This window comes from Odocoileus virginianus, chromosome 1, assembly GCF_023699985.2.
Source record: "Odocoileus virginianus isolate 20LAN1187 ecotype Illinois chromosome 1, Ovbor_1.2, whole genome shotgun sequence".
Classification (NCBI taxonomy): domain Eukaryota; kingdom Metazoa; phylum Chordata; class Mammalia; order Artiodactyla; family Cervidae; genus Odocoileus; species Odocoileus virginianus.
This window is the reverse complement of record NC_069674.1, coordinates 98965812-98993036: the sequence shown is the minus strand read 5'-3', so window position 1 is coordinate 98993036 and position 27225 is coordinate 98965812. Positions and strand designations below refer to the sequence as shown.

The 27225-nt window shown below is 41.4% G+C and overlaps 1 protein-coding gene across 7 annotated transcripts in view; it reads left to right on the top strand.

Annotated features, from left to right (window-relative positions):
• DYNC1I1 (dynein cytoplasmic 1 intermediate chain 1) overlaps positions 1-27225 on the top strand; it is a 371384-nt gene that overhangs the window by 29274 nt on the left and 314885 nt on the right. For all 7 annotated transcript variants that reach the window (XM_070471269.1, XM_070471279.1, XM_070471273.1 and 4 more), the window contains exons 2-3: positions 15612-15728; positions 24872-24986. In XM_070471269.1, coding sequence (XP_070327370.1) covers positions 15621-15728; positions 24872-24986 — 223 coding nt within the window. In that variant the 5' untranslated portion in view covers positions 15612-15620. The remainder of the gene's footprint in view (positions 1-15611; positions 15729-24871; positions 24987-27225) is intronic.

Here is a 27225-nt window from a genome sequence, read left to right as displayed (position 1 = left end):
CGGAGCCAGGGGAGCAGTTGTCATAACTGGAGCTGCAGGGGAGCCGCCTGGCACCTGCGTGGTGACCCTCCTAACAGATGCACGGGCACAGTGACGTCAGCTGGTCAAGGCATCTGTTTCCTGGGACACACCAGAGAAAACCTGAAAACTTCACACTCCATTTCCATACTCCATTTGAGACTTCCTTCTCCTTTCATTGTAGCAGGTTTATGGTGGTTTACTGCTAATCTTGGCAATGGTTTTCCTTTACTTTTGGTCAGTCCTAGCTTTGATGTTTTAGCACCGCGTGTCATGAACAGAGGAGCCTGGTGGGCTACAGCTCATAGCGTCTCAAAAAGTCGGACACAGTTGAAACAACTTAAGCATGCATGCACTGTGTATCATAGTTTTGACTTGGGAGATGTCCTGTCATTTAAGATAAGGTCTAATTTAACTTCAGAAAATGGTCATGCTCTGTTCCCGTCATTTCCAAATTTTTGGAGACTACCTACCATTATCATCTCCCACACCCCTAAATGTGGTCACCCAAATCCAGGAAGTCACTTTTATGTCTCCACGCTGCTCCACCCAATCACCGCTTTACTCTTATAAGGTCTAATTGCAGTGATGTCCAGTCAGGCAATGGTCAGGAATGAGGGCAGCCTCCTAGGCAGTGAAGGAGATGGACGTGTTCGTGTAAATTCCTCCTTACTTTGAATATTTTGTTACTTCTTAGCAAGATCCTGAAAATGCCCATATAGTTCTTCCTCCACTTTAATTTTTTTCTGCCAAGATTGATTTTCTTCAGAAGCTCATATATATAAAAGCCTGTCTCCTATTTTCACTCAAAGAGACAGATGGTTGAAACTGACTCTAGCTTAAATTAAAAAAAAAAAGACATCTTGAATTTGAAAAATGCACATGGGTATCAGAAGGGGTTTAAGCCTTTAAGAACTGGTTGAGAAATCTGTTCTGAATACTGCCTCATACCACTGAGTTATCCATTCATGTATAGCATGCTGTGTGCAGGCGAAGCTGGGGGACTCTGGAGCCAAGCTTTTCAGATGGGTATTTGCTTTCTAAAAGGAATATAAAGGTTGTGCTGATGAGACAAATGGCAAACCTCCAGATCCTGTGCTCAGTCAGCATTTGCTCTGACATGGCCTCCAGGAAATATGCCATGGCCCTGCATTTCCGACAGTATTGATTTTCTGCACTCTTAAGGGCATACTAGGGTAACCGGAAAAGCCAGTTAATCTTTGTAAGTACATCCATCTTGATGCATTTGTGCCCTGAAACATCCATGGCTTTATTTTGTTATCTTTTTCACTTTCTTTCTCTGGTAGAACTTAAATATTGCTGAGCTTGCTTTGGTCATTCAGTGGTCGTGCGTCCTCACCAGTGCCCTGCAAATGGTTTGTGGGTTACGTGCGCACCCAGATATTCATCTCTTGGCCCTCGGGGTAGTCAGAGCCTGGGTCAGTCTCCTGTGGTCGCCAACAGCTTTCTCCAGTCACTCAGCACGCTCTGCAGTGTCACGTGGGTGTCATGCCATGCAAAATGTTGGCTGAGAAAAGGCAAAGGCAGAAACAAGTTTATGAATGAAAGTTGATTAATTCTACAATCGATGTAGCCCAGTATATTTTTGATCTCATTTACCTGCAACTGACAATAGACAATACTGTGACTATGCGTGTGTCCAAAACCAAGTTCCGTGAAACCACAGTTGTCCTTCCCATGTGCAGTGTGACTCTTAGCAGTTCTCATCTGTTAATCACAAACATTGCTCCCTGTGACTACTAACGAGCTTGATTTTGTTACATACTGATGGTTTGCAACCCATGTTTAGAAAGCCTGTGTGTAAAACATGTAGCCAGTGGAAGTTTTCTGTATGATGCAGTGAGCTCAAACCCAGTGCCCGGTGATAACCTAGAGGGTGGGATGGGGTGGAGGGTGGGGGGAGATTCAGTAGGGAGGGGATATATATATATATATATATATATATGGCCATATATAACTACGGCTGATTCATGTTGATGTTTGGCAGAAACCAACGCAACACTGTAAAGAATGACCCTCCAATTAAAAATAAATAAATAAAATGTTCAGTAAAAAAGGCTGTATGTGTTACCTGCTAAGGATAAACCACCTGGTCTTGCACTTGGTTGGATCCCTTGGTATTTCCTTGCTGCCTATAGAGTTCAATCTCTCTAAAGTATGGCAGAGCACATCTTTGGCTGTAGGGTGACCATCTTGTTCAGGTTTGCCTGGGCTTTCCTGAAAGTCCTGCACCCAGGGAACTCCATCAGTCTCTGTGCAAACTGGGACGGTTGGTCACTCGGTCTTTGGGATCTCATCTCTGACTGCACATCCATCCTCATTCTCTTCCGTCTTCTTTTGAACTGAGTGTTCCATTTATATCCAGTTACTTGTCCCACAGGCTGACCCTTCTCTTTCCTGTCTCCCTGCCTTTGTCCACGCTGTCCTCTGCCAGGGTGCACTCCTCCCCTTCTGCGGTCCTCGGGTCTGATTTCCCTCTGGGATCGTTTGTTAAGTCATCAACTCAATGGAGCCTTCTTACTGCCTTCTTGTGAGCACAGTCCTGCCACAGACTATGCATATTAGTAAGATCTTTAGTAGCCCTGTGTTTTTCTCAGCTATCTTACTCTTTGTCTCCTGTAGAACAAAAGTGAGAAGGAAAACTACTAACATAAAGTGGGTGACAATGGCAGAAAAAGCATATAAAAGAAATAGAATAAAGCAGTACGAGTGAGAGGGCCAGCAGTGTGGGGCAAGGAAAGATGAGAAATGCAGAAAGCTGTGGGTGTAGGCAGTAATTAAGAGCTACTGGAAACTGGGTTCGAACCTTAGCCTTTCACAGGTCAAGCTGTTAGCTTTGATGTGAGGATCGAGTGTTACCTAGCAGAGTCCTTCTCGATGTGAATTTCTCCATCATGATAACTTCAACCCAGATCAATGGTTCTTAAAATTAGGTAGGCTCAATTACAAATTTGTAAGTGTTTTGTAGTTAATTTGGGAGGATATTGAAGTGGTTTTAAGATGTACAGATGTATCCTAGTAACTTATATGTTTAAAAGATTAAAAACCAATTGACTTTGTGAACATTCATATTGAGAAAAATCTATTTTTGACTTTATTATTTAAGCATTAAAATTTTCCTTCCCTTATTTTCATTAGTATGTCTTGATTTTACTTCCTTTAGTATGATGGTTTGAATTGGCTCTCATCTGTGAGTTGTAAGACTCTCTGGGTAGTTTGAATTTGCCTGCATTCTCTATCAGAATAGAATAGCCTTGTTAGGGAGCCCTGTTGGGTAGGGCTGTCTTAATTTAAAGTTGCTGCACAGAACGTCTGGCCCCTTCATAGGAATGGGTAGTCAAGGACTCAGAGTCAAAGCTAAACTTAAGTCATGGCTGAAGATTTGCTTGCTATCAGTTATTTTAAAGATCAGCCCCACAGGTTACCTGAGAGTCGTTTATTTTTAGACACATTCATTTATCATCTTAGCAACTCAGAGGAAACAGCTGCGGGTACAATGGATGACTGTGTTTTAAAGCACTGATATTTTTACATCACTTCTAATGAGAAAGCCCAGCTATTGGCATGATGATTTATCCTCAAGGCCTTTTGGGTTCTAGATTGCTGAAATTTTGGCTGAGATAAGCAATGGAGACCGTTAGTTATAAAGTGAATGGATTTTGCTAAATAATCCTTTTAGAGTAAAAAAAAAAACAGAGATTGAGATTAAAAATGTAAACCAGGTGGGAAAGCATGATATCAATGGGTATCTGTGATTTAGGAAAAGATAGTTGAGTGGATGAGGCAATGCATGGATTGTGTGTTTGATGCACATGTGTCCTAATGGATGAAAAAAATAAATTCCTTCCTGCCCCCCCCCCCCCACCCTCCAGAGCCCAGGGGAATAAAGATTTGTTGCAGAAAAAAGAAGAACCTTTCTGGGTTGTATCATTGAAAAGCTTAGTGCAGTGGTCCACAAACTTTGGTACCAGGGACCAGTTTCATGGAAGACTATTTTTCCACGGCCTGGGAAGGGGTGGTTTGAGGATGCTTCAAGTGCATTACATTTATTGTGCACTTCGTTTCTATTATCATGACATCAGCTCCACCTCAGATCGTCAGGCATTAAATCCCAGAGGTTGGGGACCCCTGGCTTAGTGCACTCAGCCAATGTACTGATGATTAGAAAAATCCCGATAATGAAATTGTGGGAAACTTCTCACTTCTGTCTAACGATTATTTAGCAGTTCAGGGGACTTGTATTGAAGACTCATTGCTGGGCTCTAGGAGCACAGACATAAACTAGATGTGGCCCCTCGTTCAGAGCAGCTGTCGGTGCACCAGGAGAGCATCGTGTGAGCAGAACAGAGGTGCATGTAGATGGAGCGTGTGGCACGCGTTGCCGCCGGTCATGCGCATGCGCAGGGTGCCCGCGGGCCGCCAGGGAGGGATGCTTGTCCCATGCCTGAGGCCGAAGGAGGCCTTTCTGAAGGGGTGTTTGTGATAGTTTCAGGTGCACGGCAGAGGGACTCAGCCATGGGTACACATGTATCCGTTCTCCCCCAGACATTTACATAGTCTTATAGAAAGTATAGACTTTGTACTTCAGGCTTCTTTGTTTGGCTTCTTTACTGATACCTGGTGTAGGCAGATGATATACACCTTTCCTATCTCTTTCGACCTGAGGTTAGGTGTTTGAGCAGGAGTCTTTGTATAAGGCCTCACTCCTTTCTTCATTGTAGGGTTCCTTGTGGCCTTCTCCAGTTGGCTCTCATCTCCTTCCGATTCTACTTTCCAGCCCCTTTTCTGCCCTGAGTCTTCGGGACCCAGTACCAAAATACTGCTTTCCAGTTGTCCAAACTCTTCCATCTTTCAAGGATGTTCTTTCAAGGATGGTCCTTGAAATGCTCATTTCCTAAGGACTCTTGATATCATCTGAGTGTTTCCTGAGAGAAGAGGCCCTAAAAACTGATGAATGATTCCCTTAATTGAAGAGCAATTCCTTTCCCAAAGAGAAGAAGCACGCTGAGTCTTCTAATGGGTAGAATGTACCACAGGCATCAGAAGTAACTTGAAAATTTCCAGAACTTTTTGGCAGAGATGACAATGGGTTTTGAGTCTTTTAAATTGAAGAGCTCTCATCTCTATTCTGTTAACTAGATGAAAGGGCAGATCCCCTTTGGATTGATTTTTCTCTCTAGCATAACGAGCCTCTATGCTGAGGACTGGAGAACCTCTCCTGTTTAATGGGCTGCAATTGCCCAAGCTCGAGTTACAGTCGAAGCAGTGCAATTTGGGTGGCTCAGAATCTTAAAGTGGTGAAAGTAGGTCTAGAGACAGTGTGCAGATACAACGATCTTAATATAGCTCATAAACCCAACAAGAGAGGTTCTAAAGGCATACTGCAGAAATACTACCTGATTCCCAAATGAAGAATCAACCCAATATGAATAAAATGAAGAGCCTTGAAAAATCAACACAGATTTTTAACTGTTTGTATATACTAAGTTATTTCCTCTCCAAACCTATAGTTCTCTATTGACATAAGGAGATCCTTCCTATGTATTAATAGGTGAGAATCTTGCAGTGCTTGGGACTACCTGGTACTGGCTTGGAGATGTGGCTGGGAATTTCAGAGGCAAAGCCTTTTCGGCCGTCAGCTGTCTCATGCAGTTTAGGTTTGCTGCCACCAGGCGGTGATAGAGAGTGATTGCAAGATTGGGCTGGGAGTAGACTGGTCGGGATCCGCTCTAAGTGCCTTTTGTTGAAGAGCTTTCTTGTGATTGAGAGTGAAATCCTGAATAAGTAAACTGTGATGGGGAAGCACTATTGAATAAAAGCATTCAAGAACAAAGACATCTGGTGATTCCAGTTCTGACTCGTCCTCTTAATGGTGGTGCACTTAGATAAATGCAGCTGTTTCCCTGTTTATGGGTAAAATATTGGCACTGGATTATATAATTGTTGAAGTTCTTATGTTCAAAATAAGCAAGTGTAATTTTAATTGTTAAAACAGCAAAGTTAAATGAAGAAAAACTTTTCATATAACAGGGAAGGCTATATTTTATTAATAACATCTTGGTTCACTTATGTGGCTCAGACGGTAAACAGCCTGCCTGAGTGTGGGAGACCCAGGTTTGATCCCTGGGTCAGGAAGACCCCCTGGAGAAGGAAACGGCAACCCACTCTAGTATACTTGCCTGGTAGATCCCATGGATGGAGGAGCCTGGAGGGCTACCAACAATAGGGTCGCGAAGAGTTGGACGTGACTGAGCAACTTCACTAGTTCACTTTATAGCAAGGCAGAGACAACCCACTGTGTGTGTGTGTGTACACGCACGCCGTGCATGTTATTGGGGAGAGGAAAACCAGGAGTGAGAGAAGGCTTCTCAATTTGTCTTCCTTACCTATTACGTGGCATATGCAAGTGAGGAATGAGACATCATTCACATTTCTATGAAACCTTTCTGTGAAGTTCTATGAAACCTTTTCTTCAAGGCCTCATCTCTCCCTAAATACAGTTTTTCTGATACCATATCCAGATGTCTTAGATCGTCCCGGTATTTCTAAATCATTGTAGTTTAGACTCAAATCTGAATTTTCTGTGCTCAGTGATTTTTATTCTTCTTGTCTTTCTTTTTCGTTTCTTCAAAAGAAATAATTCTGTTTAGGTTATTGATATGAATTCAGCAAAATTTTAAGTAGATGGCTCTCTAGAATCAACTGCATCTTATCAGAAGTAGGTTAAGGCAGACGGTGCTTTGAGGATCCTTGGGAATCCCAAGATGAGTTCAGGTGTCTAGAATGTCAAAACCATTTTCATACTGATGCTGAAGGGTTGTCTTTTTCAGTGTATTGACATTTGCAGTGATGGTGTGAAATGAATGGTAGGTCAGACTTCAGGTAGGTTAGCATGAATTGAGGCAGGGCACTGAACTCCTAGCAGTGTTGGCACACCTCACTGCCACACACTTGCCGCTTTTAAAAACACAAACAGTTTCACTTAAGAATGTCCTTCATGAGGCAGAAAACAATGCTAGTTACGTTAAATCTTTAACCTCGAGCACACATCTTTTCTGTGTAACAAATGGGACGTGTAAGGCACTCTGTTGCTTACCAGAGTTCCCTGGTTGTATGGAGAAAAGCGTTTGTGCAGTGTTTGAGTTGTGAGCTAAATGAGCTGCTTTTTTTTCCCAAGAAACACTATTTTTTACTTAAACTACGATTCATAGACAAACTATGGTTATTTAGGCTTGGTTATTTGGCAGAACTTTTCTCAAAAATCAATGACCTGAGCTTGTCACTTCAAGAACACGATTAACAATATTTGTTGCTCATGATAAAATTTGAGCCTCAAGCAAAATTAGAGTTTTGGGAAACTTGTATCTGCTGTTGTGAGCTGGACAGCTTTACCATCCACATGTAAAGACCCTTCTGAAGACTTTGGTAGTGATAGTACCAAATGTGATTTTTGGATGTTGTAAAATGAAATGCATCAATATTTGAGGGAAGTCTGCATAATTTCTAAATAACCAGTGCATGATGTTATAAAATCATTCATGGGTAAAATAAATTTTAAGTTTAAAATAGAACAATGGATTTTAATGTAAGAGTATAAAAAGTTCATTGATAGGTGTGGTTCATATTCAGATTGCAAATGAACTTTGGGAAACTGCCATTTGTTGATTTTTGGTGTACTATCAAAGAATATCCAAAATTACTTCAAGGGGCTATTCAGATACTCCTGTGTATTTCCCAGAATACACAGTTATGTGAGATCAGATTTTCTTTACAACTAAAATAGTGTATCACAACAGATTTAATGCACAAAGAGCTGTAAGAATCCAGTTGACTTTTTAAAAGCAAGATATTAAAAAGAGAAGTGAAAATATAAAAGAAATACCCTCTTACAGTATTTTTTTTGTCTTGGAAAGTATAGCTGTTTTTCCCTAAAAGTTTTATGTTATGTAAAAAAGCTTGCTGTATGAAAGAATTAATTATTAGATATTTAAAGTTTTGTCAGTTTTGATTTTTAACGTGGTTGATGTTGATAGGTGTAACCCACATAACAAAAGCTCTTTGAAGTCACTGATAATTTTTACGAGTCTCAAGGGATACTGAGACCAAACGTTTGAGAACTCATCTATAAGTAGACCAGGTCTGGGCACCTCTCCCTCTATGAGATGGATTTTACTAAAATGTTTTTTTCCTAGTATACTGATGGCTGTATGATGTAGCATATAGCCCTCCCACGTCTTTCACCAGCAGACTTACTCTAAGATTTCTCTCACCCTGTTTTATTGACAGTGGGGTATAGCTGAAAAAATGGTTGTTCCATTCAGCCCTTGGCCTCCCATCCAAGAGGAAGGAGATAGCTGCATTGTATAAGAAGTCAGGCAGGTGAATCAAGACGGTGAAAGATCAAATTTCTTATGCGTACCAAGTGGCAGATGAAAAGTTCAATAGCTGATAGTGAAGAGCTGACAAGAGCAATTGTTTTCAGGCAGGAAAAGAGAATTTATTTCCAGGTGGTTTTTTTCAGTGAGTCTGGCAACAGCTGGGCAATGATTTAAACCTCCTAGGATTCTGACTTTAAGCTTAAAAATACATTTGCATATGCCAGCATTAGAAATGGAATCTCATACTGCTGCCAACTTAGACAACCAAAAGGAAATAGAGATCTAAACGGTTCAAAAGCTAAGCCTCGGGAGGTTCTGTTGCTTGGCAGCTGTGTAAACTTAGCCAAACCCTCTGCTTCTCCTCTCTTAGATGCTTGGTTCTAAACAGGACCACACCGTCTCGTGACCATATGGACAGGCAGGGAAGTGAAGGGGGCGGGTCTCCCTGTTGGGTTCAAGAAAAGTCAAACATTTTCCTTTCTCTGTGGATGTGTGTGGAGTAAGAAATGTGGGGGAGAGGCAGGGTTAACAGGGAAGACAATGCCAGGTGGGGAAATGACTTCTGTTTTTCCCTAACTGGGTGTCTGTGTTTTTTTCTCATGTTTTCTTCCTTTCTTCCTCTCTCCTTTCTTCCTTGGAACTTAGGACTGTGAGACAATTTTATGACGGAGCAGCGGGAGTGACCGTCCCTGTAATTAACTTCTTAACCAGAGAAGGAATCATTTCTCCATCGCCACTCTGTTCTCTGGGGGAAGTGGGTGAAATAGGGCAGTATACCCACCTGGGACAGCTTGACATATAATCCCTATCTATGTTTGACAGAAAAAGCAAGAGGAATTTTACTAGTTAGATTAAATGACCACATTTAGTTGTTTAAAAATATTTTTCCTTTGAGTCACATCTCTTTAACCACGTCTTCCATTTTATAATCCATTTAGGTTGAGAAGCATACTATACTTTAATGCATTTCTCACTGTAACTTTTTAATACTTATTTTTATTGAGGTGTAATTGACATGCATTATGTTAGTTTCAGGTGTACGACATAATGATTTGCGTTTTGTAGATACTGTGAAATGTGTACAATTTCACAATATGAAATTTTGTGATATTTGCCCCAGTAAGTCTAGTTTCACATCTGGCACCATACATAGTTAACATCATTTTTTTCCTTGGGTTGAGAACTTTTAGGATCTCCTCTCTTAACTTTAAAAGTATTGTTAACCACAGTCACAATGCTGTTCATTACATCCCCATGATTTATTTGTTTTCTCACTGGAAGTTTGTACCTTCACTCACTTCACTCACCCCTCATCCTCAGCTCTGGGGACCATCAGTCTGTTCTCTGTTTCTGTAAGCTTGATTTGGGCTCTCTCTCTTTTTTTTTTTTTGGTTAAAGTTTTAATTTTTGGTTAAAATTTTAATTTTTTGGCCATGCAGCATGGTTTATGGGCTCTTTAGTTCCCCAACCAGGGGTTGAACCATGGCCCCCAGCAGTGAGAGCACTGCGTCCTAACCACTGCGCCCACCAGGGAATTCCTACCCCTCCCAATTTTTTTAGATTTAGCTCATTTGCAGTGAACTTTGACTGATGTTTTTAGTTATTGAATTAATGTAGAATTAGTGATGGGGTAAAGAGTTCGCAGGGTAAAAAATAGTAATACTATTAACAATAGTAGAAAAAGAGGAGGAGGAGGAAGAAGACAAACAACTTTTCTGGCATGCTTAATGTTTGGCCAGGTATAGTTTTAATCTCTCATTATTGATTCGGTTACTTGAGAGGTAAGGATGGCAGTTTACTGAGCTGAAAGATGGGCTGAAACCCAAGTTGTGAGAACACAGGTATCTGGGACGCTAGATGGAGATGTCTCAGTGAAACAAGGGGGTAAATGCTGACCCAGGAGACAGGAGAGAAATTGGAAGGAGTGAGTTGAAATTTGAAAAAGTTGCAGACGTTGGGAATTGGGGTATGGAATCCAGAGTGAAAATAGAGTAGCTGATTTGAACTTTGAGGTGTCTATTGTCAGGTAGGAGTAATTTGGCGAATGAGAAAAGAAATACCAGAGATGAAGTGGAATTATATCCAGTGATAGTAAAACTGGAGAACCTACAGCAGACCAAGTGCTAAGATGCAGAGGAAGTAGGAAGATGAATGGAGCAAATGCACATGAGAGAATGTGGGCGAAAGAATGTCACTGATGGAAGCAAATGTAGACGGAACATGGGCTTTGCTAGGAGGAGAGCTGGGGCGCATCAGCTGACCCTGCACGGGTGGAGCTGGGGAGGGGCTGCAGGAGTGTTTCTCCAGGATGGAGTTGCGCTGTAGTTGGCTGGTGGGCAGGAGAATAGGGGGATGACAAGACAAGAAGGAGACATACACCTTGGGGTGGGTTTGATTTACTCACTTGACTCCTTGCCCTTTGTAAGCGAAAGAAACTGGCTTTTCCATGTGTGTGAAGTAAGTGAGCAATAATTAGCAGCAGGTAGCGCTGACTCTTGAGAAGGCAATGGCACCCCACTCCAGTACTTTTGCCTGGAAAATCCCATGGATGGAGGAGCCTGGTGGACTGCGGTCCATGGGGTCGCTAAGAGTCGGACATGACTGAAGTGACTTAGCAGCATCAGCTCTGACTCTCATTTTCTTAAACTGAGAGCATCAAAATTGCCTTTGCAGTGATCTGCATTAACCCCAGGAAGCTCTATAACTCATGTCCCCTGTGCCTTGCTCCTCAATTTGCTTTGTTTAATGTGCAGGGAGTTTTAGTTGGTCAGACTGGAAAGCCCTCCGGGAAAGCCTATGAAGTTCAGTGCTGACCCTGCATTTCATGCCACTTAAATAGTGGCTTAAATAGCCAGTTCACTCTGCGTAAAGGTCCATTCATTACTGTGTACTTCCCAAAGCCTCAATGAGGTGTTCTCTTGAGATTCCTTATTCTCCCAGGGGTCAGTACTAAGTGTCTAGTTTGGAACAGATCCAAAAATCAGTAAGTGGAAGGTATTCTATCTCTGTCTTTTAACACTGTGCTTCTGCTGCCTTTAAAAAGTGAAGTGTTATTGGAAACATCACTATGTAGTATAATAGTATGCTACATACTATACTATAATAGTATTCTATGTAGTATGTAGTGTAATTCTTTTAAAATTCCCTTGGTGTTTTTGTTGTTATACTTTTAAAATATTGGATTTGTGGCTGGTAACAGCAACTTAAATGATCACCATTGTCAGACAGATTTATCAGTTTTAAGAAGACCTTTGCCCTTTGCAGAAATGTACTGAGAATACAGTTTATATCCCACTATTGAATGAAGTCCTTCTCAAGAAAATCACAACAAATATGGGATATTCCTATTACGTGGTTTGCTCCTTAATAACCGTGATATATGCCTGAGGTCATGCTGATACTTTGGACAGACTGGGAAAGGCAGAGAAAAGGCAATGTGAAGAGAGGGAAACCTTAGGGTGTTTTTGAGATGATTCCACTGGCTGTTTTCAGCCTAGGATGACACAACTATTGCTTTACCAGTTTCTCTGATAAGACATTTCATTTTTGACAGCAGAAAAGTAACAAAATTGTAAATCGCATTGGCCCCCATTGAGGAAGAATATATGTAAGTTCTCAGATGGCTTCTGGTCGTATGTTCTCACTTTCTCTTGTCAGGATTTTTGGTGTTGAAAATTATTGGCAAACAGTATTTTAGTGGTAACTGTTATTTTTGTCAGTTCTGTGGCTTTTCTTGGCGGGGGGGGAAATCAGCTCTAACTGCTTAAGTCCATGTTCTTCCATGTCGGCCATCAGATTGGAACCAGAAAGACCTTCTTCCTTCAGTCAGAATGTTTCCTGCCTGCTGGCATCGATCACTGCTTCATTACCTCCTGGAGTTTGCTCAAATTCATGTCCCCTGAGTCAGCAATGCCATCCAACCATCTCATCCTCTGTTGCCCCCTTCTTTTCGCGTCCTAAATCTTTCCCAGCATCAGGGTCTTTTCCAATGAGTGGGTTTTTCACATCAGATGGCCAAACTATTGGAGCTTCAGCTTCAGCATCAGTCCTTCTAATGAATATTTAGGGTTGATTTCCTTTAGGATTGACTGGTTTGATATCCTTGCTGTCCAAGGGACTCTCAAGAGTCTTCTCTAGCACCACAATTTGAAAGCATCAGTTCAGCACTCAGCCTTCTTTATGGTCCAGCTCTCACATCCATACATGACTACTGGAAAAACCATAGCTTTGACTAGACAGATCTTTGTTGGCAAAGTGATGTCTCTGCTTTTTAATACGCTGTCAAAGTTTGTCATAGATTTTCTTCCAAGGAGCAAGCATCTTTTAATTTCGAGGGATAAGAATAGGCATAAGCAAATTTATACCCTGATTTTGTTTTGTCACTTTTCTTTTTCATACACCTGTTGATTTCCCAACCCTTATTATGCCTAGTGAACCCACTTTTCTGTTTTTTCAAGTCTTTGCCACTTGCCTCCGCAGGTCTGTTCTTACTGACTGAAGTTTGTATTTCTTGACTTGAATTCATCTGCACGTCTCATGCACAGCCTCTGGTTCTCTCTTCTGCAGGTCTTTGCAGATCTCTGTCTCCTTTTTCCGTGCTAGTCCCTGACCTCATTCCATATGCAGTTCATATTCCACTACTCAAAGCCCACCTCATCTACTCCACCAGATCTATATCTTGTTCTGCATCCCCTCTGAACTTGTACATTGTCGATCAGCAGAGTGGGGTTCAGAGCATGGACATGCTTAAACTGAGGTCCTTCTGTGTATGGACTTTAACTTGAACGCGGGCAAACTCCAAGAGATAGTGAGGGACAGGGAGGCCTGGCATGTTGCAGTTCATGGGGTCTCAGGGAGTCAGACACGACTTAGCAACTGGACAACAACAACAAATGTATGGACTATACAGGCTTAGGCCTTGCTGCATCTCCTTTATCTGAATTGTGAAAAAGGGTCTCCTTGGATGGTTGTGATTAAATGTGATAATACATGTACAGGGTCTGGCACTCAGGGATCAGTGCGCCAAGCTCTCAGGAGCATTTCCAGCCACACCGCATGCTCACAGGGTTGAGATGTGTAGTCCTTGAATGAAAGAGTCTGGCTCTGCAGAGAATGCCTAGCACAGGTTAGCTACTCAATAAGCATGTGTTGAAAAATGGAGAGCATGGTCGTGAATAGCAGAGATTGATCATCATGATGATGGTGGTTATTATTTCCACAAATCTTTGCCATTGCATTATAAGCAAAAATGTGTGTGGTAGGACAGGAGGAACACAGTATACTTCCCAGTGTGTATTTCATCTGAAAATGCCTAAGGGTGACTGCAGATTCTTGATTACCTTCTAAAGACAGTAACAGGAAGTTCCAGGATTTTTCATTGCTTGTGTTTTATATGTATGTATAATACACACACACACATATATACACGTGTGTGTGTGTATATATATATAGTTTATTTATTGTTTTTGACTGTATTGGGCTTTCTTGGCGCGGGCTTTTCTTAAGTTGCTGGGGACGTGGACTACTCTCTAGCTGTCGTGTGCAGGCTTCTCAGTGGAGTGGCTTCTCTTGTTGCAGAGCACAGGCCCTTGGGCACGCAGGCTTCAATAGCTGCAGTTTGTGGTTTCTGTAGTTGCAGCTCCCCAGCTCTAGAGCACAGGCTCGGAAATTGTGGCATGACCACCGTGCACCTAGGCGTGTGAGGTCTTCCCGGATTAGGGACTGAACCGGTGTCTCCTGCATTGGCAGGCAGACTCTTTACCACTGAGCCCCCAGGCAAGCCCCACTTTGTAACCTTTAGGGTGTTGTTTTTTTCCATCCCTCACTTTGTCATCCACTTAGAGATATACTGTATGTGTGTGTGTGTGTATACATATACATATATGTATATACATATACACATGTGTACACACATATATACATATGCACGTGTGTACACACATATATACATATATACATATACACATGTGTACACATATATACATATATGTATATACATATACACATGCGTATACAATATATACATATATACACATGTATATGCATACACACGTGTGTATATACACACATATACATATATGTATATACATATACACACATATACATATACATATATGTATATATACACATGTGTGTATACACATATACATACATGTATATGTATATATACACACACACATATATATTATATATTCATCATAGTTGCATACAAGTAATATGCAAATGGATACTTTTGACATTTATGATTAGGTTTTTAAAAAATTTATTTTAGGAATTTGGGTCAGAGAAGGGTTCTTCATTTCTCAGTGCTTCCATTTCCTTCCAATCGGGAGCAGAAAAGAGACAAATATAAATGATGGAAAATTGGTGACCGTCTTCTCCAAATTCATTTTACTTGAAATTTCTGGCACCATCACCACTAGGATCGTGCTCACCGTTAACATGAAAACTCCTGTTCAGATCAATTTTCCCAAGAACTTGTCATAGTGTTATTTCCTAATTCATATGTTCAGAAACATTTTTTGCTGTGAAAAGGAGAAGTGCCAGAATAAGCAGAATTGCATTCGGTATGCAAATGAAAGTTTTGTAGAAATAGGGTTGTATTGGAGATGAAATTAATTGTGACAGTTCAGGAGGAGTTTTACGGGAAAAGATTAACATGTTAGGTCTTCAGTGGCTGTCTTCCCTGATGCATATAATATTAGGCAAAATGAAATCTCCATGTGCCCAAGCTTGGTGGAGGAATGTTTATTGAGTGCATAGAAATTTGAGCAAGGCATGTCTCTAAGAGTTTATGACAGCCCATTTTCTTTTCTCAGTGTGAGGATGAATTGGTCCATTATCATCTAAATTGGAAGTCATGATGATGGTTCTTCTTTGATTCTCTTGTTGTTTACTTGTTAAGAAACTCGTACAGGAAAGTATGTTATTCTGAATTAAGTTGCTATTATAGAATAGCCTATAACGTTGTATTTTTTCAAATGTTTATGTGCACATGAAAAGGGAAGATTTTTCATATAGGGGGAGATCAGATCTAACTTAATTTATTTGATTTTTCAACAGAGGGTAAGGTGCACAATCTGTTACTACCCAGAATTCTGTTTTCAAGTTTGATTGCCTTTTGAATGATTTCTGCAGTGATAATACAGAAAAGTTATTTGTGTATATTCACTTCTTTTCTTCTTTTGCTCCAAGGAAACCAACATGTCTGACAAAAGTGACTTAAAAGCTGAGCTAGAGCGCAAAAAACAGCGCTTAGCACAGATAAGAGAAGAGAAGAAACGGAAGGAAGAGGAGAGAAAAAAGAAAGAGGTAAGTCCTGGGTGCTGTGGTGTCCTCAGGGAAAAGGAAAACCACTCAGTCCAGAGGCGCTGGTCAAATGGATACAGAGGACCCTGTGAAAGAACGCATTTACAATACCTGCATAAAACGAGTGGAATTTGCATACTTAGAACAGTCAGGTCACTGCCGTCTGTGGTGATCAGGCACCACATAAATGGTCAGTAGCATTTGGTACAGAGGTCCCCAAACCCCAGGTTTACACCAGACTTGAACAGAACCCTGAAAATGATCTGCGATAGCTCTACTGTTAGAAATTCCTTCACCTTTCCCGGTCTCAGTTCCCTGTGCTTAACAGGGAAATAGCAGTGTGTTTATTTTGTCCAGTCATGAGGATTAAAAAAGTTGATGTTATAAAGCACTTAGCAATGCCTGGGATATTGTTGTTCAGTCATCCAGTCATGTCTGACTCTCTGTGACCCCAGGGACTGCAGCATGCCAGGCCTCCCTGTCCTTCAACATCTCCTGAAGTTTGCCCAAGTTCATGTCCTTGCATCAGTGATGCCATCCAGCCATCTCATCCTCTGACATCTCCTTAGTAACTCTGTCCCAGCAACCTGGGATGTAGTTACACCTTAATAAGTGTTAGTGTCGAGCAAAGGCTTTTGAAAAAAACTACCCAACCTGAACATTTTAGGAGGAAAATAGAAAATGATGCCAGTGGATTACCATTATTTCCTCAGTGGATGTATTTTTCAGGGTAAATAAGTATGCTGGGACTGGTAAGGGGAAAGCTGCATTTTTCTCCTTTGATGAGAGAGTAGATAGTGTAGTAGATCCTGCTGCATGATATGTTACATCCAGAGAGATTTCAGTGACCTTCCATTCAGGCCCCTCTTTATGCCAACAAAGCAACCGAACCCCAGAGGTGAGGTGGAGCTTTTCTGCCTGTCAGACCTGGAATACAGAACTCTTTTTAAAAAAAAATTAAATCTTTAGACCTTTTAATAAGCACACTATAATAGAAAAGCCATCCTTTCTAAATATTTTCTTAATTTCTTTCACTATTATTTCTAAAGAAGTTGTGATGTTCTTTTCCTGTTGTAAGATATTTTTAAAACTCCGTCATTGAAGTATAGCTGGTTTGTAATGTTTGCCAATCTGCTGTAAGGCAGAGTGGCTCAGGTATACACAAATATACATTCTTTTTTATATTCTTTTTCATTATGGTTTATCACAGGATTTGCAATATAGTTCCATGTGTTAATCATTAGGCCCCTGTTGTTGATCCGTTGGGGAATACATGTAAATCCATGGCTGATTCATTTCAATATATAACAAAAACTACTGTAATGATGTAAAGTAATTAGCCTCCAACTAATAAAAATAAATGGAAAAAAAAATATATAATCATTTGGGTCTACCAATCCCAGACTCCCAGTCCATTCCTCTCCCCGCTGCTCTCCCCCTTGGCAGCCACAGTCTGATCTCTATGTCCGTGACTTTGTTTCTGCTTTGTAGACAGGTTCATTCGTGCCATATTTTAGATCCCACATGTAAGTGGTACCATATGACATTTGTCTTCCTCTTTCTGACTTACCTCACTGAGTGTGATCATCTCGAGGACCATACATGTTGCTGCAAATGGCGTTATTTCATTCTTCTTAGTGATGGAGTAGTGGTCCATTGTGTGTATGTATCACATCTTTATTCATTCATCTGTTGGTGGCTGTTCAGGTTGTTTCCATGTCTTGGCTATTTGAATAGTGCTGCTCTGAACATAGGGGTGCACGTATCTTTTTGAATTATAGTTTTGTCCAGATATTTTCCCAGGAGTGGGATTGCTGGATCATATGGTAAATTCAGTCTTTAGTTTTCTGAGGAACCTCCATATTGTTTTCCATGGCGGCTGCACCTACTTACATTTCCACCAACAGTGGAGGAATGGAATTTGGGGCTCTTAGTTCCTAATTAAATGCCTTTCTGCTACATCATGTGTTTTTCCTATTATCTCAGCCCAACAAATAGTTTATTTTTAATTCTCTGATTTGTCATGGCGGTGTAGAAATAGCCCATATCTTGTACAAAAACCAGATGCTACATGTATTTTTGGTAGTTTTCTAGGAAGGAAACTTTGTATAGTGTGGTATTGCTATGTGTATAGAAATCAAACCTGCTTCCCTACTTGTATTTTAAGGGAAAAAAGAATGTATTTTAAAGACTTGCAAGCTAAGTGCTGTTTCACACTATAAGGCTGGGAGACCAAGGCAAAAAAATCTCTAACAATTATTTTCCAGCAAAGTAAAACATAATTGTGTCGCCCTCTGACCTGCTGGCATCTTGCTTCTCTTGGTACCATTATGCTTTGATTGATGCCATAGTTTATTTGTCCTTGACAGTGAGCATAATGTTTTGCCTTCAGAGATCTCCGCTGTTATATATTCGGTCTTGAGTGAAACAGAGGTGAGAATTGACAAGGAATGGCTATTCATTTCCATGTGAAGCCAAAAAAAGCATTAAGTTATTATGCTCCCTTTCCTTCAAATGTCAACACTTATTGTAGTTTTAAAGCACCTGTTATCCTTTACTAATAGTCGGTTTCCTTTTAAACTGACATCCTAATATCCAACTTGAATTCCATAGAATTACCGCAAAATGCCAAGTGGTATGGGAAATCTGGCTCCAAATTATGCTGTCTGCTTCATCCTTGTCATTTCACACATTTGGGGGGAGGAAATTACAGGCAAACAAGCCTGATGGAAACAGGCCACCCTTTCTGTTCCCATACCACGAAGCTCTGCCTGTTGGGGATTTAGCTTTTATTCAGCAGACGGAGTCTTGGCGGGTTGGGGACAGCAGGTTGGGGGGTGGTGTGCAGAACACCTGGACCTGGGGCCTTCCTGGGCCTCCACCTCCTTTTGGAATTAAAGTTTTACACAGTCTAAGTTTCCTCGTTGCTAAACTGCCAGGGTGGTTGAAACCTGACTCTGCTCCAGGGTAGGTGCATGTGTTAGTCACTCGGTCGTGTCCAATTCTTGGCCACCCCATGGATTGTAGCCTGCCAGCCTCCTCTGTCTGTTGGGTTTTTCAGGCAAGAATTCTGGAGTGGGTTGCCATTTCCTCCTCCAGGGCATCTTCTCGACACAGGGACTAGGCCTGCATCTCCTGTGTCTCCTCCATTGGCGGGTGGATTCTTTACCTGCTAAGCCATCAGGGAAGTCCTATGGCAGTAGAGTCCCCGTCTCCCCTCCCCAGAGCTTCTGGTCTGAAGTATCTAAATCGGGTTAGATTTGGGGATCATTGAGCTGTGTCATCCTGCAGGTCTGTCCTGGCTTTCGGCCCTGACCCTTCAAGTCCATCAAAGGATCTTGTCCATCAAAGTCCAGCAAAGGATCTTTCCTTGGGTCAGATTGTGATGACTGGGTTTGTTCTGAGTCCAGTGTTGTATTAATATGATGCAAGCAGTAGACCTGTAGGTTAACACACAGGCTTTCAAGCTTCATGTGGCTGGGAAACCTGGCTCTGCCCTTTGCAGGATGGCCTTGAACAGGTCTGGGACCCCTCTGCACTTGGATTCCCCTCTGTAAAATGGAGAGGAGAGTGGGTCCTTTATCATGGAGTTCTGTGAGGATCCAAGGAGGTGATGCAGGACTGTGAAGACACAGAGGATCTGCTTGGTAAGAAACGGCTGAAACTCTGCTCCTGAAATGGCCCTCACATGGGGCCAGTAGAACCTGCAGACATTCTTCAGCATCAATGCTGGGGACTCCCATTTTTCAAAAACGCTCCATTGTTGGCAGAGTCTTATAATCCAAGGCCCCTAGTTTCCTGGGATGACAGCATTTTGTAGTTGAAAGAAACCTGGAAGTAATCTCTTCTGATCTTTCTTTTTCAAATGCTCTTCGGCCCCAGGGGCTGAGCCTCAGAAGTGATCCGACTTTATCTCCCCTATTCCAGCCAGTTGTCCAAATCAGAAACCTGGGGCCATGCTTTCCACGCCCCTTCTCCAGCTTCCGCTGATCAGGGGTCCCAGACATGCACAATAGCTCCCCTGTTCCGTGTCATTTCCTTTCTCCCTAAATCCACATTCCAGCCAGCAAGGCTGGGCTTCTTACATTTCACCCCATGGGCCAGGCTCTCTCTTGACAGGAGTTCATGAATATTCTCTCCCGTTGGCTTCCGCTGTTCTGTTAACCACATGTCTTTCAGTTCTCAGACTGGATGTCTCGTCCTCTAGAAAGCCTTCTCTAATACCTTTCTCTAACCCGTGACTGGGTTAGTCCTGTGCCCTATCCATGACCTTACCAAATTATTTATCACCATTTACCTATTCATGTGTTTTTTTCTCCTCACTGAGCACAAGCTTCAGGGTGTCAGGGTTGTATTTTTCATCACAGAGTCAGTCCAGCCCAGATCCTGCCGCTTAGTAGGTCTTCAATAGAGGGGCACTTTGCTGGTGGCTCAGACAGTAAAAGAATCTGCTTGCAATACAGGAGACCCAGGTTCAATTCCTGGGGAAGATCCCCTGGAGAAGGGAATGGCTACCCATTCCAGTATTCTTGTCTGGAGAATTTCATGGAGAGCAGAGCCTGGCGGGCTACAGTCCATGGAGTTGCAAAGAGTTGGGCACAACTGAGTGACTAACATTTTCACTTTTCATAGAACTAAGAGTGAGTGAATGAATGGACAGCTAACCTAGATAGGGAAGGTCTGAGATGCTGGTCACAGACATTCTTTCCAAGCACCTGCATTTTTTTTTTTCCTGTGAATTTCCTTGGAAGCTTCAGATCCTGAGTCTGTGGGATGCTCCAGTTAAGGGTTGTTGTCATTGACTCTCAAGTTTAAGATTTTCTAGTTTTTATCTTGTTTATAGAGAATTAGAATTAGCCTTAAGCTTATGTTGGAGAAGGAAATGGCAACCCACTCCAATATTCTAGCCCAGAGAGTCCTGTGGACAGGGGAACCTGGTGGGCTACAGTCCACGGGGCTGTGAAGAGTCAGACATGACTGAAGTGACTTAGCATGCATTAAGCTTATGTTTGTTTTCTTCAGCTTTACATAGGCTTTTATTTTGAATAAAACATGTTTAGAATAAAAAGGAAACAGAGTGCTCTTTAATTGCTAATCTGAGTGTCAGTGTATTTGCCATAACTGAAAACTAGTGTGAATTGGGACCACCCAGGTTGATTGTCTCCGCAGAACCCAGGAAACTGTGTTCATGTATAAAGTTACTGCTTCCTGTGCCTTTGGATGTCAATTGCTTTCTTGGTTGTGGTGTTATAGATGCAATCTGATTTTAAAATAATTACAGTGGCCACCATTTAAGATGCAGAGCCAATTTCATGAAAAATTGGCTTTAAAGCAGTGAGGTGTGCTTAATGAGGGCACTCTGAAATTTTTCCTGTCCTTGGCCTTCTGCTGAATTGCCGCAAGGTCAGATGAGATGGTTGGATGGCATCACTGACTCAATGCCCAAAACTTGGGCTAACTCCAGGAGATAGTGAGGGACAGGAAAGCCTGGCATGCTGCAGTCCATGGGGTTGCAAAGAGTTGGACAAGACTTAGCGACTGAACAGCGAACAACAACAGGATGGACAGAGGCTTTCTGACCTGTCCTCATGTGTTAACAACTTTGCAGCTGTCTTTGGGAAAATGACGAACCATTCAGCTGACAAATTTTCTTTCTTCAGGTCCCCTCACTGGGTCTCAGCTCTGATGACTCCCACAAACAGAAATACGATTTGCTGGGAGAGACATGGAGCATATTTTAAATCACTAGTATGCAAAAACTCTTTATTGAGTCATTGAAATGTATGAGGACTCTGTCTGTCGTATTTACATGGAAAATATCAAAGGTTTCATGATTAGGGCACTTGGTATAGCTGTCTTGGATGAAGAAGCACATTGTTTAGTTTAAGGTGTTAATTGATAGCAGTTAGGAACTGGCTTTGTTTCCAATAAGCCCCAATTACCTAACTTTGCATTTTTCCTGGTCAACTTTGAGTGTCAGTAGCTTTCCTAAGCTTCTGTTATGTCTAGATGGACAATTTATCCTTACTAATATATGTCATCTGTCATTGTATTGTCTGTTTTGTTAAGAATGAAAAAAGGCAGAAAGCAGAGAGTGAGCTGTGGAGGCACCTTGTGTTGTGGGAGAGACACTTTGGAGATGGAGTTCTGGGTGCTGCTTTTGCAGTGTCTGGCAATGCGTGTTGACATGAGGTTTACTCTCTGGTATGTTTCTTGTTCTTGTTAGTTGCTAAGTCATGTCCAACTCTTTTGCAATTCCAGGGACTATAGCCCGCCAGGTTCCTCTGTCCATAGGCTTTCCCAGGCAGGAATACTGGTGTGGGTTGCCATTCCTTCTCCAGGTGATCTTCCCAACCCAGGGATCGAACCCATGTTTCCTGCTTGGCAGTCAGATTCTTTACCACTGAGCCTCCAGGGAAGCCCACTCTAATATTTTTCTTGAATGCTTAATGATGAAAGTTACAATGAATGAAAAAAATAAAAAGCAAATTCTGTGCCTTTCTGCCTAGGGCATATATGACAGAAAGGTATAGATAATATGCCTTAAGTTTATTCGAAAGGAAGAGATTTGATGGCTCTTCTGTTTCACTCTATATGAGCTTCATTAGAATTCATGTTCATTATCACTGGCACCCTGTTGTCCTTAAATAAATTTTTGTTGAAAGGATGAAGAAAGGCTCCATTTTTCTGTTGCCGTTGCTAGAATATAGAAATGGCTTTGTTATGAGCACTGGGTCACTGGGAGTTTAGATGATGCCTTCTCATGGTAGTGTTGTAAGAGAGCTTTCTGAATGGGGTGTAGCTGGTGGAAACTCTCCTGAATGGTGTGTAATTCTTAGATTCGATATCTATAACAGAACAGTTACCAAAGGCAATTGTTTCATTCATTCAGCATTTTTAAACTGAGCATCAACTTGTGTGGCAAGTTGTGAACAAAATGAACACATATGTATCCTCAGTCAAGTTGACAGTCCAGTCAGTTACCTCTTCACTGTAAAACCATGCTATGCTGCACTGGCCTCCTGAGACGAGTATTGCTTATCTTGTTTCTTTTTTTTTTTTTTTAATTTGTATTTCAGCAGTGACAGTGGTGATTCCCTTTTCTTTCATTGCCCCACTTTCTCTTCAGTCCTTGTTTTAAATTTGTGATTAGGTGAACATTGATATAGATCATCATTCTGCAAGGTCCTTTTTTAAACTCTTAGTTCTCTCTTTGCCTCTGGTCGTCCCAGGTGGTGCTAGTGGTAAAGAGCCAGCCTGCCATCGAAGAGACATAAGAGACGTGGGTTTGATCCCTGAGTTGGGGAGATCCCTGGAGGAGGGCATGGCAACCCTCTCCAGTATGCTTGCCGGGAGAATCCCATGGACAGAAGAGCCTGGCATAGACCATAGTGACACAAAGACTTAGACACAACTGGAGTGACTTAGCATGCACATATCTTTGCCTCTGTTGTGTGCATAAACTTTGGAACTTTCTAGTTTAAATGTTAAAATTGGGAAAGAAAGTGAGCTTTCATATCTTCCAAGATTAAACTGCCATTTCAGAAATCTCATGGATTCAATGAGAGAGCCTGAATCTTCTACATCCTCGTTAGCCCTTATTGATCCCCATCATGGCAGTTTTCCCTCTGATGACAGAAAGCTGACTCATTGGAAAAGACCCTGATGCTGGGAAAGATTGAGGGCAGGAGGAGAAGGGGGCGACAGAGGATGAGATGGTTGGATGGCATCACCAACACAATGGATGTGAGTCTGAACAAATTCCAGAAAATATTAAGGACAGGGAAGCCTGGTGTGCTGCAGTTCATAGGTTTGCAAAGAGTCAGACACGATTTAGCAACTGAACGACAAAGACATCAAATACCTGAGAGTATTTTAAGCCTGAGGTGAATAATCACAGAAGCACTGAGCCCGCACTATGTGCAAAGATGCATTTTGCTTATAATCGAGGTGTAGGCTACCATCTGGGAGTAAGTCAAAGTTGCATGAACTCTTTCTGCTGTAGATGCCACGATGGAAATTGTGCTTTACTGCTTTGAAATGTACTTTGTACTCCTGAAAGAGGTAATGTGTCTGTGAGGGAGCCCAACTTGCCCCCGGAGAGGAAGGTGTGTCTGATGAGTGGATAATTGGCTTTTGACAAACTCAGACAGTCTCACTCCTGGAAACTCACAAAGCCTTGTCGTGAAGTAGCTGCACATCAAATAGGATGTTATCGTGTTTCAGATGTGGGGCAAATGCCTTGTCTTAAGTAGCAATTGTGTTCTGAAAAAGAAGAGAAACCTGAGTATTTAATTCCCCCCAGAATTCCACTACCAACCTTCTTTAACCCGTATTTTGACTTGTTGCTTTTCCTTTAAGTTTCCCACCAAGCATTCTATTTTCATCATTTCAAAAAGACAAATTGGGCATCAGAAGCTCAACAAGGTGTGTCTTCCCCAAGAAAGCACTTGGGGAAAGAGTGTATCTCTCCTGAATGGCTTTTTGTTTTATATTTTTCCACATGCATAATTTTCTCCTTTGAGTTAATATGTATAACAGAAGCCTATGAAAGTCAGAATTATGTAACAATACTTAGATAAGTATTGTTCACATGCCTTAATAAGAATTTTAGCCTGGTTTATTGAAACCATGGTAAACTTAGAGTACTGATACAATTGTGTATTTTACAGTTACAGATTTTCATAACTAATCTTACAGCCAGACACCATTAATTCCTTGTTTGCATAATCCCAAGGGTGAGGCATGAATATTACAAATGCACACTCATCAAGAACTGATAATATGTCTTGCCAGAGGGACAAGGGTATCTAAAGAACTAGATAGATTTTTGTTGTTGTTGTTTAAATCCATATCCAAGTTAGAAATATTTTGTGTTGATGGTTTCTTCCGAAACCAAGTGAGGAAAACTCTCCTACCATGTGATAGAGGCAGGAAAAAGCCTTCAACCCAAAGAGAAAGTGCTGGCTTAGTAGTTATTAAATGGAGGAGTTACAACGTTTTTTAACCTTTTATACACATGTTTGTATCTATTTAGGGCTTCTGCCTGGTCTTTGCTGCCATGCATTTACCATTTCAGTTTCATCCAGGAGAAGCATACATTTAGCTCGCTTCCTCACTTTCTCACTGGCATCTCCTTTTTGTAGGCTGACATGCAGCAGAAGAAAGAACCGGTTCCAGATGACTCTGACCTGGATCGCAAGCGCCGAGAGACGGAGGCCCTGCTTCAGAGCATCGGGATCTCGCCTGAGCCCCCTCTAGGTACTTTAGAGCGCTTGTGTTCACTCTAGCCTCAGATTTGGCTTGCGTAGGGTATACCATGTCCAGCGTTTACTATCCTTTTACATCTCCTTTTGTTTTTATGTTTTAAGAAATGCTTTGGCTTATGGTTCAGGTGTATTTATTTTTGGAATTGAGGGGGCTGGAAAGAGATAGGAGGACAGACTGGTAGAGTGGTTAGCAGTTGGCTGCTTACTGGCTGATGCTGCAGTCCACCTAATCCACTGCGTTACTGAGTATCTTATACCTGTTAAATGAGTTACCACTGGTAAATACCAGAAATCGTGAGATGAAGGGAAAAAACTTCATTTCTATTGCTGAATCCCAGCCTCTCTCTGCCAACCTAAATACTGTGAATCTGGTTATGAATTTCATAACCACCCCAGGCACAGAGTTATTCTATGATGAAAATAGAATGCTCGGTGGGAAACTTAAAGGAAAACTCAAACTGGTGACAGATTAGCAGCTAATTAACATGTTTAACTTTCTTTGACTCTGTTGTATATCTTGGTTTCATTGCTAATCGGCATCTTTACTGCAGCACCCTTCCTCCAGCTCATTCATACCTAGTTACTCATCCATGACCTCATTCTATTCAGGGTTTGGTTATTGAACTATTTCTTTTATTTGTGTTGAAGGTAACTGGTACATAATGTGTTTATTCTGTCACTATATATCATTCATGTGATAAGTTATTTTATTTTTCTTTATCCATTTGCTTTCCATACATTTCAGAGTAATCCCAGGGTGTCTGTAAAACTATGTGATATTCAGTATAGTAAACCAAAGCTTTAAAAATAATACATATAAATAAAATAGTATCAGATCCCCTTTTATAAATCATTCATCTTTTAATTCCATCATTGGCTTTCATATTAAAATAAATTTTCATTTATTTCCATAATTACTTAAATTAACAATAAAAATTATCCCACAAACAGTGAAATGGCAAGTGTGTATATCAATATAAATAAGTAAAAGGGCAAAATATAATAATTATATAAATTATTAAATGTTTCTGGATATAATTCAGTATATACACACAAAACTAAAACACCATGACAAAACATTTTATACTCAACCTCAGTGTGTATTAATAGTAAGTAAAATCATATGTCTAACAATGATACAATAAACCCCAATAAGACGTTGATTATTTTGTTAGCTTCTTCGTGGTATGGGCGATGTAACCCACAGGATGTTTGAGTGATGGGCCTTCTGTGAGGAGCTGACAAAACTTTTTATCACTTAGTTGACAAGTAATACATGTTAGACCCTTGGCAATTATATTTTTGCTTCAAAATAGCCTTTGAAGTTCTGCTGCAGTATGAACACTGGTTAAACGCAACCGTAGAATATTTGTTCTCCCCTAACCTGCATAAAGCCAGCAATTAAACCTTAAGAGCAAAACAGTTTAAACATCCCTAAACCATGACCAGACTCTGAACTATCCCGGCATCCCTGCCAAAGGGCTCTGGCAAAAGTGGACCCCGTTTCCAATTTTTATCCATCTTTCCGACTTACCCTCTGACTTATTGCAGAGGGTAATCAGTGAATTAATTGTAGAGCCACGTGAAAATTCCTAGTTTCTTGACAGATCTGCCATTGTGTTATAGGATTTGGGCAACATAGTTAAACCCTTTACCTTATTAAATAAATCAAAGGAAATTGCACATGATTGGAACCAAATGGGAATCTACACTGTGTATTGAAGGTGCTTGCTACCCATATGGCTTCCCTGGCATGAGTGATACTGAGAACCCGCTCTCAGCTGGCCTGGAGCCGCCGTGGGTATTTGCTGCCGCTTCTATCTGAAGGACGTTTGGCTTGTATCTGAAAGATAGAGGGGAAAAAAACCCATTTGCATTTCCTCTGATTTCTTTTCTTTTATTACCCTTGCTTTGAGAGTCCCAGCCTGCACTGACCTTGACCTTTGAACCTGTTCCTCCTGTCTTCAGAAAGGTGGTTTGCTTGTGTGCACAGGGCCAGATGCAGAGAAAGACAGTTCCCAAACACAGTGAACAGTGCAAGGGGATGAAACCATTAATTAAGGGTAAAAATAGAGCAGCCTGGCATTGTGCTTTGTTTTGAAAGAGATTTTTAAATCACCGGGTTCAACATTTACCCTTTTCTCTATCTGTTGCTTGGTCTCTCATAGCAAATGCAGTTTATACTCCACAGACAATAGACTTCCCTCCAAGTGCAGACACGGCGGCAGACT